Raw genomic sequence first — 14,841 nt, 5'->3', positions numbered from 1 at the left:
GAGAGTGGTGGACAGAGGGAGGAAAAGAGAGGGGGAGACAGAGGGAGGATGAGAGAGGGGTCAGATGAAGATGAGAAAGACTAACAAACCAGAAAGAACCGATTAACAGCTTTCTCATCCTTTGATGACTCTAAGCAGAGACCAGACCTTGGAGGAGTGATTGAGCTTGAAGGACAGTCATATTTTGTGGAACACAGGATTATACACCAACAGTCTAAAACACAGCAGTCTGTCTGTCCCTGGGACCTGCATTGAGTTCTACCTTGAGACTTAAATGATTCCTGATGTCTCACAATGTCTTAGTATATCCTAGCCAACCCAAACCATGTGACCATGTGAAGAGAAAAGGAAGGACATGGTATAGTAAAGTAAATTACAGTATAGTATAGTATATATTGTATAGTATAGTACAGTATAGTATTATACTGTATAGTATATAGTATATAAAGAAATTGGGAGGTTCGAGCCCTGAATGCTGATTGGCTGACAGCTGTGGTATATCAGACTGTTTACCACAGGTATGAAAAAACATGTATTTTTACTGCTCTAATTACATTGGTAACCAGTTTATAATAGCAATAATTCACCTCGGGTTTGTGGTATATGGCCAGTACACTAAGGGTTGTGTCCAGGAACTTCGCGTTGTGTCGTATGTAAAAACGGCATTTTACCATGTTATATTGGCCATAAAACACACCTCCTTGGGCCTAATGGCTTAAGTATAGAATAGTATAGTATAGTATAGTATGGTATAGTATAGTATAGTATAGTATAGTATAGTATAGTATAGTATAGTATGGTAAAGTATAGTATAGTCTAGTGCTCTGAATTACGAATTATAAACAAAATGATAAACCTTTGTTATCTGGTCCTTTCTCTTCCTGGCCAAGGGAAGTTGTGTGTTGAGAGTCAAGGTGTGTCAAAGAGGTGTTGTAGAGAGGAAATCGATGGAGGTAAATTGCTCTGGGGTGAGGAGAGTATTGATGCAGACAGAAGATCTGTTACTGCAGTCGTTGTTTGTTCTCTGTCCCCTACAGCCTTCCATTTCATGGCTTCTCCTCACGTTGCACTACGGCAAGAGTGAACTGTCCATAGAGCTCTCTTTCTCACTCTCTCTCTCTCTCTGTCTCTCTCTCTGTCTCTCTCTCTCTCTGTCTCTCTCTCTCTCTCTCTCTCTCTGTCTCTCTCTGTCTCTCTCTCTCTCTGTCTCTCTCTCTCTCTCTCTCTCTCTGTCTGTCTCTCTCTCTCTCTCTCTCTCTCTCTCTGTCTCTCTCTCTCTCTCTGTTTAAGGCTTTCCTCACTATTCTGATCTGAATCTAATTTTGTCTGTCCCCTGCTTGTCTCTCTGTCCCTCTCTCCCTCCCTCTGTCTCTCTCAGCAGGGAGGTAAAGGATCGTGGTGCTCTCTCCCCTGGCTCCCTACTTCCTCACGCATCATCATCGCCAACAAACCCTGGCTCCGATTGGTCCTCACCATGACAACCACCGCTGTTATACTTGTCATGGCTGTTTTCAATATGGTGAGGAACCAATTTACAGATTTTACTGGTTTTACTGGTTGATCTTGTTCGTGTGTGTGTGTGTGTGTGTGTGTGTGTGTGTGTGTGTGTGTGTGTGTGTGTTTGTGAGAGTGCGTGCCTGCGGAGGATGTGGCAGGCAAAACTGCCATTACAGCCATGAAAATGATCACACTGGAATACAGCCCAGTATAACTTCTCTTCTCCCCTTTTCTTTCTCATCTCCTCTAAACTTCTTTCCAGTTCTTCCTGGAAGATGAGTTTCTGACCACACCCCCTACCATGAACCTGACCAATGACAGCATGCTCAGCTCCCACAGCCTCACCCACCTCACGGATGGGAATAAGTTCTACCTGCCTGTGAGTACATCTACCAGAGTAGGCACAAAAAAATGACAAATTACAATAACAAATAAATATAACATGGCTATATACAGGGTGTACCAAGTCAATGTGCAGGGGTACGAGGTAATTAAGGTAGTTATGTACTGTAAATAAAGGCAGGGGTAAAGTGACTAGGCAACATGATAGATAATAGACAGTAGCAGCAGCGTATATGGTGAGTGTGAAAGTGTGAAAGTGTGTGTGTGTGTTATGTGTGTGTGGCCGTATGCAATGTGTGTGTGTTTGTTGGGGTGTAAGTATGTGTGAGTGTGTCGGTAGTGTCCCGTGTGTGTGCATAGATTCTGTGCAGGAGAATTAGTTAAACAAATGATCAATGCAGTTAGTCCGGGTAGCCATTTGATTGGTTATTTAGCAGCCTTGTTTAGCAGTCCTGTTTAGCAGTCTTTTGGCTTGAGGGTAGAAGCTGTTCAGGGTTCTGTTGTTTCCAGACACTGGTACAGCTTGCTGTGCAGTAGCAGAGAGAACAGTCTATGGCTTGGATAGCTGGAGGCCTTCCTCCGACATCAACTGGTATAGAAGTCCTGAATGGCAGTGAGCTAGGACCCAGTGATGTACTGGGACGTACTCACCGCCCTCTGTAGCGCCTTGCGGTCTGGTGCCTTGCAGTTGCCGTACCAAGTGGTGATGCGGCCACTCAAGATGCTCTCAATGGTGCAGCTGCAGAATGTTTTGAGGATCTTAGGGCCCATGCCAAATCTGTTCAGCCTCCTGAGGGGAAAGAGGCACTGTTGTACACTTTTCACAACTGTGTGGGTGTGTGTGGACCATGTCAATTCCTTCGACCCGCTCCTCTACAGCCCCATGGGGGGCATGCTCACCCCTCCATTTCCTGTGGTCCACAATCAGCTCCTTTGTCTTGCTGACAAAGGGAGAGGTTTTTGTCCTGGCACCACACTGCTTCCTATTGGCTCCTCCCTATTGGCTGCTTCGTCATCAGTGATCAGTCCTACCACTGTTGTGTCGTCAACAAACTTAACGATGATGGTGTTGGATTCAGGAGAGGCGAGGCAGTCGTGGGTGAACAGGGAGTACAGAAGGGGACTAAGCACACATCCCAGAGCGGCCCCTGTGCGTGTTGATGGTCAGTGTGGTGGATGTGTTGTTGCCTACCATCACCACCTGGGGGAGGCCCATCAGGAGGTCCAGGATCTATTTGCAGAGGGAGGTGTTCAGTCCCAGGGTCCTGAGCTTGGTGATGAGCTTGGAAGGAGCTTGGAAGGACTATGGTGTTGAATGCTCAGCGGTAGTCAATTAGTCAATTCTTGTTCAAGTTGGTGAGGGCAGTGCAATAGCGATTGCCTCGTCTGTGGATCTGTTGGGGCAGTATGAGAAGTGTGGTTCCAGGGTGTCTGGGATGATGGCGTTGATGTGAGCCATGACCAGCCTTTCAAAGCATTTCATGGCTATAGATGTGAGTACTATAGGTCTAAAGTCATTTAGACAGGCTACTTTGGCGTTCTTGGGCACTAGGACTATGGTGGTCTGCTTGAAACAAGTTGCTATTACAGACCGGGTCAGGAATAGGTTGAAAAGGTCAGTGAAGACACTTGCCAGCTGGTCAGCGCATGCTCTGAGTATGCGTCCTGGTATTCCGTCTGGCCCCGCAGCCTTGCGAATGTTAACCTGTTTAAAGGGCTTACTCACATTGGCTACAGAGAGCAAGATCACATAGTCATCCGAAACAGCTGGTTCAGTGTTGCTTGCCTCAAAGCGAGTGTAGAAGGCATTTAGCTCGTCTACTAGGCTCGCATCACTGGGCAGCTCACGGCTGGGTTTCCCTTTGTAATCTGTGATAGTTTTCAAGCCCTGCCACATCCGTTGAGCATCAGAGCCGGCGTTATAGGGTAGAAGAACTGGAACGGCATTCAGAAGAACTGGAACGGCATACAGAAGAACTGGAACGGCATACAGAAGAACTGGAACGGCATTCAGAAGAACTGGAACGGCATTCAGAAGAACTGGAACGGCATTCAGAAGAACTGGAACGGCATTCAGAAGAACTGGAACGGCATTCAGAAGAACTGGAACGGCATGCAGAAGAACTGGAATGGCGTTCACTCTCATAAGATGGATGGCCAAAATAACTGAAAGCCACACTCCCAATAAGCCACGAATATAACCGCATTGAAGCATCCTGCTGGGCACACACTGGTTGAATCAACATTGTTTCCATGTCAGTTCAATTAAGTGATGTTGAACCAACGTGGAATAGACGTTAAATTGACGTCTGTGCCCAGTGGGATACGTCACTGTGCTTCTAACTGCCTACGCTACTGACATCTACTTTGGGTCAGACCTGGGTTTCAAATATTTCAAATACTTCAGGTGAAAAACCTGCTTGATTCCATGGTTCTGTAGTGTACTGTATTTCATGAAGTTATAGTGTTCATCACTATCTTTCTGTTTTTATTAGTTCAGAACATTCATTTTACATCACTCCTTTGTGCAGTATTTTAAGTCAACAATCACATTTCTTTAACCAGGGCCACAAAAGTAATGTTTGTTAACATTGTTTATCAATAAACGTTCCTCTCCTTGTCTCCTCTCCTTCATCTCAGGAGTCCAAAGTAGTTGAAGTTCATGGGAGGTTGGCTTGCATCTGGTGTGCTGTTGCAACTGTGTTTTTCTCTCAATTGCATTTGAATTTGTCGCACGACAGCCCTAGGCTTCCAACCTTGCTTTACACACTTCACACATATTCACTCGCTCCTAGCTACGTCTGAGGCAAGATGATCTCTGTCTGTTAGAAACAAAAACTCTGTCCTCCTGAGATTGAGTATTGCCATAGTGTTTGTTATCAGCACCAGAGAGCAGCCTTGGTGACTAGGGCTCAGTTAGCTTATTACTGATGTTTTACGCCTCAAGGAACTCATAAACCAACTGAAAAAAAATTATGAACCGATCCAGCCCATTGTACCATCTTTCAGACACAGTTTTCCTTCTTATTTTTCATGTTCTGTGTACAAATGTATCAATAGTTAACAATAATATTTTACACATCATTACCCTCCTCCATAGTGTCCAACACCTCAATCTTATCCCCTTTTTCTAAATAGACGTTCTTATAGACCCATTTATTTTGAATAATTGTGGTTTTCTACTTTTCACATGTTTGATACATGTGACCCTGTAGCCATTCACAGCCCACAATCTGATTTAATGTGGCCCCCACTTCTAGTTCAGGCTAAGCTTTCATTCACACACACCTCTCTTTGCCATTAGTCTTGACTGGGAGCCAGTTCCCTCTATTATCTATTATCTCCTGGTACTATTTCTTTCTTTTTCTCTCTTTTCTTTTCACATACACACCTCTCTTTGCTAATAGCCCGGACCCATGTCTCCTATCTTCTAAATGTAATGGTGTTTACCCTACTGCATAGCGGCCTCTATAAGTCAGCCAGTAATAGCTAGTCCTGATTCACTGCTCTCCACAGGCTCAGTTAGTCTTCCTTTCTTCCTTTCTTTCTTTCCCTCCTAATTGCTGTTCCTCCCTACCTCCCTCCCTACCTCCCTACCTCCTTCCCTACCTTCCTACCTACCTCCCTCCCTACCTCCCTCCCTACCTCCCTACCTTCCTACCTCCCTACCTCCTTCCCTACCTTCCTACCTACCTCCCTCCCTACCTCCCTCCCTCCCTCCCTACCTTCCTACCTCCCTACCTCCTTCCCTACCTTCCTACCTAACTCCCTCCCTACCTCCCTCCCTCCCTACCTCCCTACCTCCCTCCCTACCTCCCTACCTCCTTCCCTACCTTCCTACCTAACTCCCTCCCTACCTCTCTACCTCCCTACCTCCCTACCTCCCTACCTCCCTACCTCCCTCCCTACCTCCCTCCCTACCTCCCTACCTCCCTACCTCCATCCCTACCTCCCTCCCTACCTCCCTCCCTACCTCCCTACCTCCCTACCTCCATCCCTACCTCCCTACCTCCCTACCTCCTTCCCTACCTTCCTACCTAACTCCCTCCCTACCTCTCTACCTCCCTACCTCCCTACCTCCCTCCCTCCCTACCTCCCTCCCTACCTCCCTCCCCTACCTCCATCCTACCTCCCTACCTCCCTCCCTACCTCCTTCCCTCCCTCCCTCCCTACCTCCCTCCCTACCTTCCTCCCTACCTCCCTACCTTCATACCTCCCTACCTACCTACCTCCCTCCCTCCCTCCCTACCTCCCTCCCTCCCTACCTTCATACCTACCTCCCTACCTCTCTCCCTACCTTCATACCTACCTACCTACCTACCTCCCTACCTACCTACCTACCTACCTCCCTCCCTACCTCCCTCCCTCCCTCCCTACCTCCCTCCCTACCTCCCTACCTTCATACCTACCTACCTACCTACCTCCCTACCTACCTACCTCCCTACCTACCTACCTACCTACCTACCTACCTACCTACCTACCTACCTACCTCCCTACCTCCTACCTACCTACCTCCCTACCTTCATACCTACCTCCCTACCTCCCTACCTCCCTACCTCCTTCCCTACCTAACTACCTACCTACATACCTCCCTCCCTCCCTCCCTACCTCCCTCCCTACCTCCCTCCCTACCTTCATACCTACCTCCCTACCTCCCTACCTCCTTCCCTACCTACCTACCTACCTCCCTACCTCCCTCCCTCCCTCCCTCCCTACCTCCCTCCCTACCTCCCTACCTTCATACCTACCTCCCTACCTCTCTCCCTACCTTCATACCTACCTACCTACCTCCCTACCTACCTCCCTCCCTCCCTCCCTACCTACCTACCTACCTACCTACCTACCTACCTGCCTACCTACCTACCTACCTACCTACCTACCTACCTACCTACCCTCCCATTGCCCTGTGTTGGCCCAGCTCTCCCCTAACGGACCATAATACTCCCTAGCCAAAGACCATTCAGTGACGTGATACTGAGCACATAAAGAGCAATATTCCCTTTTTATAGGCCACGATATGCGATGTCCATTATAGTTTTGAGGGAAAGATGTTGACTGGACATTTTTTGTGAGGAACTGTTGTTATGGCTTGCTATTCATTAAGTGGAGTATAGTCTGCAGTTTGACTCTCTCCATCTTTCTATGTCATCTCAAAAGATGAAATATAACATCTCTCTGAGAGTTTTTTATCGACTTCACTTATCCTTCTTTCCCCCTCCGCTTTCTCCCTCTCTTCTCTCTGTTCCTCTCTTCTCTCTCCCCCTCCCATATCCTCTCTCTCTGTCTCTCTCTCTCTGTAGTATTTTATCTACTGTTGTATCCTGGGTCTGGTGTCGTGTTCTGTGTTCCTGAGGATCAACTATGAGCTGAAGATGGTTGTAATGTTAGTTGCCATGGTGATTTACAACATCATCATCCTCCAGACACATGCGCCCCTGCTGGACGGATACAGTACTGCACTCTACAGCACACAGACACTGGACAGGTACACACACACACGCACACGCACACGCACACGCACACGCACACACACACACACACACACACACACACACACACACGGAGAGAGAACAGGTTAGAGAGACAGCTTTCCTTTTATGAAAACCCTGGTGTTAAACATAGGGTAGAAGCCAGAGACACACAGCCTTTAGGGAATGGCTGTGGAAGTGTGTAGGGTAGAGAGATGAGCAAGCACACCAGTGTTAATTTTGGCACTCTTTTTTAGATTTAAATAGTCTAGTCTGTCATTTCAACAGAAATATAATTTCAATAATGATTTAGTCTAGTTATTGTCAAAACTACAAAAACAGTGGGACATTTTTGTCAACTAAATGCCTTTTCTTTTCAGTCATATTTTGTATTGCCTCATTAATCTATACTAAACATAAATCACTGACTTCTATGTGTATAAACATACATAGCCGTGTCCTGGCAACGTATTTTCTGCATAAAATCCTATCGCGTTATTTTGTTCCCAACGGCCAAGTTGACAGAAGAACATAATACTCTGCAGCAGATAAAAACTACAGTCTAACATGTTGTCTAGAGCCACCAACTTTTTCAGTGGCACCAGCCCATGATTTGGTCGCACCTATTTTTTCCTGCGGTGTTATAATTCACCTTATAAAGTAATTCACAGTGCTTTAGACTGTGTAATAGAACAATAAGATGGTAAGCTATTCAATAAATACTTTTTTTTATCTAACATGTCCAAGCAGGAATGCATGATTCAGTATATGTTCATGTGCAACCTAATCCGGTGATTGTCATGAATTGTGAGTTCACAATAGGCTATTGGTTTAATATTTTACTGTTAAAATAGGGCTCTAGAATTTTCTGAAATGTTTGGTTCAATAGAGATGATTTTGACTATGTCTTCATGTGCTCTATTTGTGGGCTTATACACCACATGAAGAAGTGAAAACTCAAAACACATTAGCTGGATCGCTAACACTAACTATAATACCCACTGCTAGTAGTCATGTATTAATGAACATTAAAAGTAATGCCCTAAAAAACCTTTCAGTTGTAGCCCTACTACCCTGTGCACTCGCAATGGCCGATGGGCAATTGCGCATTTCGCGTGCTTTGATATGCTTAAAGCCATATCAAATATCTCGGTTGTAAAATAATTGCTGTTGACCTCAATATTAAGGGATGACAAATAAAAAGTATACACACAGAAAGCTGAGAACAACAGTAGCTTCTCCCAAAGCTATGTATTTCCCGCAATTGGATTTTGAAATGTTATGCATTTTTTCTCTCTCCCGAAGAGCACATCAAGTGGCTCGCTCAACAGCAGCAGGTCCCTGTGGAACAGGCCCAGGGGCAGGGCAGACACTTTCATTACAGGAATCATGAGGATAATGCACTTTACTGTTTGACCAAATCATGGTTTTAGCAACCCAAAAAATAGGATGTTTTGAAACTTTTGAGTGAGCAATTAGAAATTTTACCCGCCCAGCCAAGTGAAAGGTTTTCAAAATACTACTAAATAATTGCAATCTGGAGCCCTTCCCCTTGACATACTGTAGTTATATTTTTTATCAAAGTTGTGTCTTAAGTAGCGGTCTGATATGTTGCAGCAAACTACTAGCTAGCATTACCAATCTGTTATTAGCCTAGCTGAGCATATATATTGGGATTGATTGCTTGATTGATTGATTAGACCATTTTTAAAATGCATAAATAAGGGCGCTCCAGCCGGTGAGGCCTCCACATACAATTTAAGAAAATCATCAAGGATAACACAATAAAGCTTAAAAGCTTATTTCCATTGTGGTCCTTTTGAAGATGGAAGGGGGGAGGGGGGAGGGGGAAGGTGGGAGGGGGGAGGGGGAAGGGGGGATGCAACAAGGTATTGTATTAGCAACAGACAATGACAGACAAAATTGTTGTTTGTTTCAATAAATTAGCTAATTAGTACAATTCCATTTCCTGATAAACAACATTGGACCGGTACATCTCCCTTGTTTCACATACCCCTAATACATACATCAATCCCGAACATATAAAACGTTCAATCCATAATATATACAAGACAATCACAATATGATACACAATAGACACCAAAAGGCAGACCATATGCTATCCCAGGCATTTTCTTCTCACCTTTGTACTATAGTCTTACGACTCACTTTGGAAACAAGCTACTATTTAGCAATTTTTTCAGTGAGAACTTGAAACTACTTTTAGATGTTATACATTTCAAATTCTTCGGAAGAATAGTATAAAAAAGTTTCTTTCCCCATACCACTTTTACATCTAAAAGGAACAGCATCAGTTTCACTCCTAGTGGAATAGTTGTGGTTATCCTGTACCAAGTTAAAGTAGTTATATACACTACCGTTCAAAAGTTTGGGGTCACTTAGAAATGTCCTGGTTTTTGAAAGAAAAGCACATTTTTTCGTCCATTAAAATAACATCAAATGTATAAGAAATACAGTGTAGACATTGTTAATGTTTTAAATGACTATTGCAGCTGGAAACGGCTGATTTTTAATGGAATATCTACATAGGCGTACAGAGGCCCATTATCAGCAACATCACTCCTGTGTTCCAATGACATGTTGTGTTAGCTAATCCAAGTTTATCATTTTAGAAGGCTAATCGATCATTAGAAAACCCTTTTGCAATTATGTTAGCACAGCTGAAAACTGTTGTTCTGATTAAAGAAGCAATAAAACTGGCCTTCTTTAGACTAGTTGAGTATCTGGAGCATCAGCATTTGTGGGTTCGATTACAGGCTCAAAATGGCAAAAAACAAATAACTGTCTTCTGAAACTCGTCAGTCTATTCTTGTTCTGAGAAATGAAGGCTATTCCATGTGAGAAATTGCCAAGAAACTGAAGATCTCGTACAACGCTTTGTACTACTCCCCTTCAGAGAACAGCGCAAACTGGCTCTAATCAGAATAGAAAGAGGAGTGGGAGGCCCCGGTGCACAACTGAGCAAGAAGACAAGTACATTAGAGTGTCTAGTTTGAGAAACAGACGCCTCTTTGAGAAACAGACGCCTCACAAGTCCTCAACTGGCAGCTTCATTATATAGTACCAGCAAACACCAGTCTCAACGTCAACAGTGAAGAGTCGACTCTGGGATGCTGGCCTTCTAGGCAGAGTTCCTCTGTCCTGTGTTTGTGTTCTTTTGCCCATCTTAATCTTTTATTTTTATTGGCCAGTCTGAGATATTACTTTTTCTTTGCCTAGAAGGCAAAGGCTAGCATCCCGGTGTCGACTCTTCACTGTTGACGTGAAGACTCTCTCCTCGACTTTGAGCCATCTAAGGCTTTCAAAAGGGGAATGGTCAAGATGTGTAATTGCTGGAAGTTTAAGAATAATCCTGACTAATTTATTCTGAGATGTCTATTGTACCAGGAAGAGCACACATTGTCAAAGTGGTGCTGAACAAGAGCCCCAGCCAATGTCCCCCATTGCGTTCTTATCCAGATATTTGGAGGTTCTTGACAGAAACCTAATTTTATGCTTTACTTTGGAGATAACGTTTTTTTCAATGCTCTCACCTGTGAGATGGTTATCTAGCACACAACCAAGATAATTAACAGAGTCTTTTGCTGTGACTACTATGTCACCTACTACCACCTTAAAATCAGGGGATTTCCTGTTTCACTTTGGACCCGAACAAGATGGCCATTTACTGACATTCAGAAGTTCATCACTGAGGGCTTTCTCAACCACATTTTATCTTTGTGGGAAACCAACAGAGCAGAATCATCTGCATAGAGGAAAAGGTCACTGGCAGATTTCTGATAATTTATATACAACAGAAAGATGATGTCTCTTGAGGTCGGAGGTATTTTTCCCCATCAACTTGTGGGTGCAAACACTGTCTTCTTCTGTGGAAATGTTGCATTTGGTCTTTTTTGAATCTACACAATAAAATGGGTCAAAACATTGGCCCTTTTTTGTATAATACCCCCTTTTTTCTCCCCAATTTCGATCTTGTCTCATCGCTGTAACTCCCCAACGGGCTCGGGAGGTGAAGGTCCAGTCAAGCGTCCACCGAAACATGACCCGAAAAAAAACACACTTCTTAACACCCGCCCGCTTAACCCGGAAGTCAGCCGCAGCAATGTGTCGGAAGATATACCGTTCAACTTACGACCGAGGTCAGCCTGCAGGTGCCTGCCTGCCACAAAGGAGTCGCTAGAGCGTGATGAGCCAAGTGAAAACCCCCCGGCCAAACCCTCCCCTAACCCAGACGATGCTGGGCCAATTGTGTGCCGCTCTATGGGACTCCTGATCACGGCTATTTACGATACAGCCTGGGATTGAACCCAGATCTGTAGTGACGCCTCTAGCACTGTGATGCAGTGTCTTAGACTGCTGTGCCACTCAGGAGGCCCCGTCACCCCTTTTTCTCCCGGGAGCTTTTATCACCGGGAGAGTAGCCATAGAGAGTATGCCTTATTTCCATCAATGATTCGTTGCTGCTGATGTGCCACCACACTGCCAAATTGCAAATAACACTGAAAATATCTCAATCTCTCCAAAAACTGTCCAGTCCACTTACTACTCAGATTTTAGTCACAGAGATAATTTAGTCTCGTCTCATTTTCGTCAACACAAATATAAAATAATTAATATTTAGTTATAGTTTTTTTCTGGGTCTATTGAGTTATCGTCTCCTCAATTGCCACTGAAAATACCACTATTTTAGTTGATGAAATTAGCACTGAAGCACACATGCACACACCAATAACATTGCATCCATAGCTGAAATGGTTTTTCCAGTTTAACCTCTTGAAGGGTTTAGGTGTCTTTTTAACAACTTTCCTAACCCTGACAGTCATTCCATCTGTTGGATATCCTAACTCTGGCTGGATTTCAATAGTAATTACACATCACTTTGAAAGCGAGCATAATATGAGTTGCAGGCCTGATGTGGCCTGTAAACCAGGAGTTTCCTAACACCACTGTGTTAGGGTAAAACTAGGCCATCAATAATGCCTTATGATATATGTATTGTCATATAGTTACGTTTTAATTATGGCATTCTTCTAGGTACCTACTTGGTGAAAGCCACAGGCCTTTAAAAGGAAAGTCTCTGTCACTAACAAATACATCATGGGTGGTAACACAGCAATTCACTCTGAAAAAAAGGCACCCTGGGAAGTACGCATATTAGACTTTACACCATACAGTGTTTTAACAACACCCCAAAATTCCTGTAACATTACAGGTGTTAATTTCCTTCACTGGGAAAGTGTTACAGCGTCTGCACTAAGCAAAGTGAGTCCAGTTTACTCTAAATCAAGTGTTATGTTTTACACTCTAGGTGCTGTGTATCACTCTACAGTAGAGTTATGCAAACATCACAATCAAGTTAATTGAAAAGGGGAACACTGCAATAGAGTTAAATCTTTAACACTTTCAAAAGTGTTATTTTAACACCAGCTCAGTGGGACTGTATATACTACTTCACTGAAAATAGTGTACATTTTTCACTTTCTGAGTTAAATGTACACCATTGATTTTGCTGTGCGCACACATACAGTTTTTAAACCTCCCGCTTTCGGCTGGATGTGTCAATGATGCATAATTTATGAGCAGAATTACTGTCTTACCTCAATTAGCCATGACATCCCTAGTTTGAAAGCAACTATTTTTCTGGAAGCTGTGCTGCGCAATTCTTCCAAAATGCCAGTCAGCCCCCTAGCAATTTGAGTTGAACCAATGAGCTTCAGCCCCTTGCCATATGAGTGACAGCTAGTAAGAGGCTATCATGCACACACAGCAGAGTGAGAAAGAGAGCAATGATGTGCTGCACATTTCTGCACATATGTGACATAGTGTGCAATTGTGAGCGCTACTTTCAGAACTACTGTCTTCAAATATACAAAAGTACCGGAGAATCTCTTTAACACTGTTCCTTTCCTCTCTGTGATCTGTGTAATAATAGGCAAGAACTTATTAGGGAATGTCTGTCGAAGGAATATAACTTTATTGCCGGGGTAATTGTTGCTGCAATCATGACTGACGTTCTACGATATTGGGTTTTTGTGTTGATAGAGTGGAATTGATTTTGCTGATATGAGTGACAGTTAAAGAAAGAGGGAGAGAGAGAGAGAGAGAGAGAGAGAGAGAGGGGGAGAGAGAACAGAGCAGGAGATTCACTCCTGAGACCGATCAAGTTATTACATCTATAGAAAGTTGAGCTTTCAGCTGGTGACAGACTAATTCTTTTGTTGTTGTTCTTTCTTTCTTCCATCTCTTTTTCTCTCTCTACTCATCCCTCTCTTCTCAGGCCAGGCATTCTAAAGGATCTGAAGACGATGGGTTCTGTTTCTCTCTTCATCTTCTTCATCACTCTACTGGTGTTAGCACGACAGGTACCTGTTATAGCTATGGAATAACCATGTAGTAACTATGTAATAGCTATGTACCTACTATGTAACAACTGACTTCTGCCTGCTTCAGTGGTGGCACGTGAAAATAGAATTCAGTAGTTCACACAGATGGAAGACAGAGAGAGAGAGACCGCGAGGGGGGGGGGGGGGGGGGTGTTGTACTGTCTCTTCTTTGCGGCATGGGTAGGCCTGGGTGGGCCAATAGGAATAACATATAACTTTTTAAGCCAGCATAATGTAACTTGCAGGCCTGTATGTGGCCTGTAAACTAGTAGGTTCCTAACACCACTGTGTTGGGGTAAAACATGGCCATCAAAGTAAGGCCTTATGATATATGTAATGTATTGTCATAAACAGTTTAATTTTAATGATAACATTAGCCTACAGTAGGAACTCACTTGGTGAAATCCACAGGACTGAAAATTAACAAATTATCAAATTCAACAACCATGACTCTGTCACCAACAAATACATTCATGGGTTATAAATCTACAATTCACTCGAAAAGGCAAGGCACACAGGGAAATTATATTGGGGTATGGTTTAGTAGGGGCGTGGATTTCAACAATTTATTTTTGGCCACCTGTCAGTGGAGGTGTTGTACCAGTTTAAGTGGTCTATGGTTATGTTAATTAAAGTGAAAAGATACAGCCATTTTCATATATTTTGCATTGTATTGAGCCATCTTCTGTTTCTGAAGCATGAGGCAGAAACAGGGGAGGGGTCCCGAGTGGCACAACGTTCTAAGGCACTACATCCTAGGGTTCAATCCCACAGCTGGCTGTGGCCGGGAGCCCCAAAGGTCGGCACCGTCCGGGTTTGAGAAAGGTTTGGCAGGGGAGACTTTCCTTGGCTCATCACGCTCTAGCGACTCCTTGTGGTGGGCCGGGCGCCTGCAAGCTGACTTCAGTCGTCATTCGAACAGTGTTTCCTCTGACACATTGGTGCGGCTGACTTCTGGGTTGAGCGAGCAGTGTGTTAAGAAGTAGGCGGCCAGTCGGGACATGTTTCAGAGGACGCATGTCTTGACCTTTGCCTCTCCCGAGCCCATTGAGGAGTTGCAGAGTAAACAAGTGTTTAGAAATACCTAATTTACCATAAGTATTTAGACCCTTTTCTATGAGACTCGAAAT

The 14,841-nt window shown here is 44.1% G+C and overlaps 1 protein-coding gene across 2 annotated transcripts in view; it reads left to right on the top strand.

The window, feature by feature from the left end:
* The window catches only part of LOC115175633 (adenylate cyclase type 2), an 85,099-nt gene that overhangs the window by 53,445 nt on the left and 16,813 nt on the right, over positions 1–14,841 (top strand). Inside the window, exons 16-19 of one of the 2 annotated variants that reach the window (XM_029735035.1) lie at positions 1,379–1,519; positions 1,760–1,876; positions 7,140–7,324; positions 13,606–13,690. In XM_029735035.1, the coding sequence (XP_029590895.1) occupies positions 1,379–1,519; positions 1,760–1,876; positions 7,140–7,324; positions 13,606–13,690 (528 nt within the window). The remainder of the gene's footprint in view (positions 1–1,378; positions 1,520–1,759; positions 1,877–7,139; positions 7,325–13,605; positions 13,691–14,841) is intronic. The other variant, XM_029735036.1, reaches the window with a different exon arrangement.

Source organism: Salmo trutta, chromosome 36 (assembly GCF_901001165.1).
Source record: "Salmo trutta chromosome 36, fSalTru1.1, whole genome shotgun sequence".
In the NCBI taxonomy this organism is placed as follows: domain Eukaryota; kingdom Metazoa; phylum Chordata; class Actinopteri; order Salmoniformes; family Salmonidae; genus Salmo; species Salmo trutta.
Note: the sequence above shows the minus strand (reverse complement) of the source record. Positions and strands in the feature narration are given on the sequence as shown.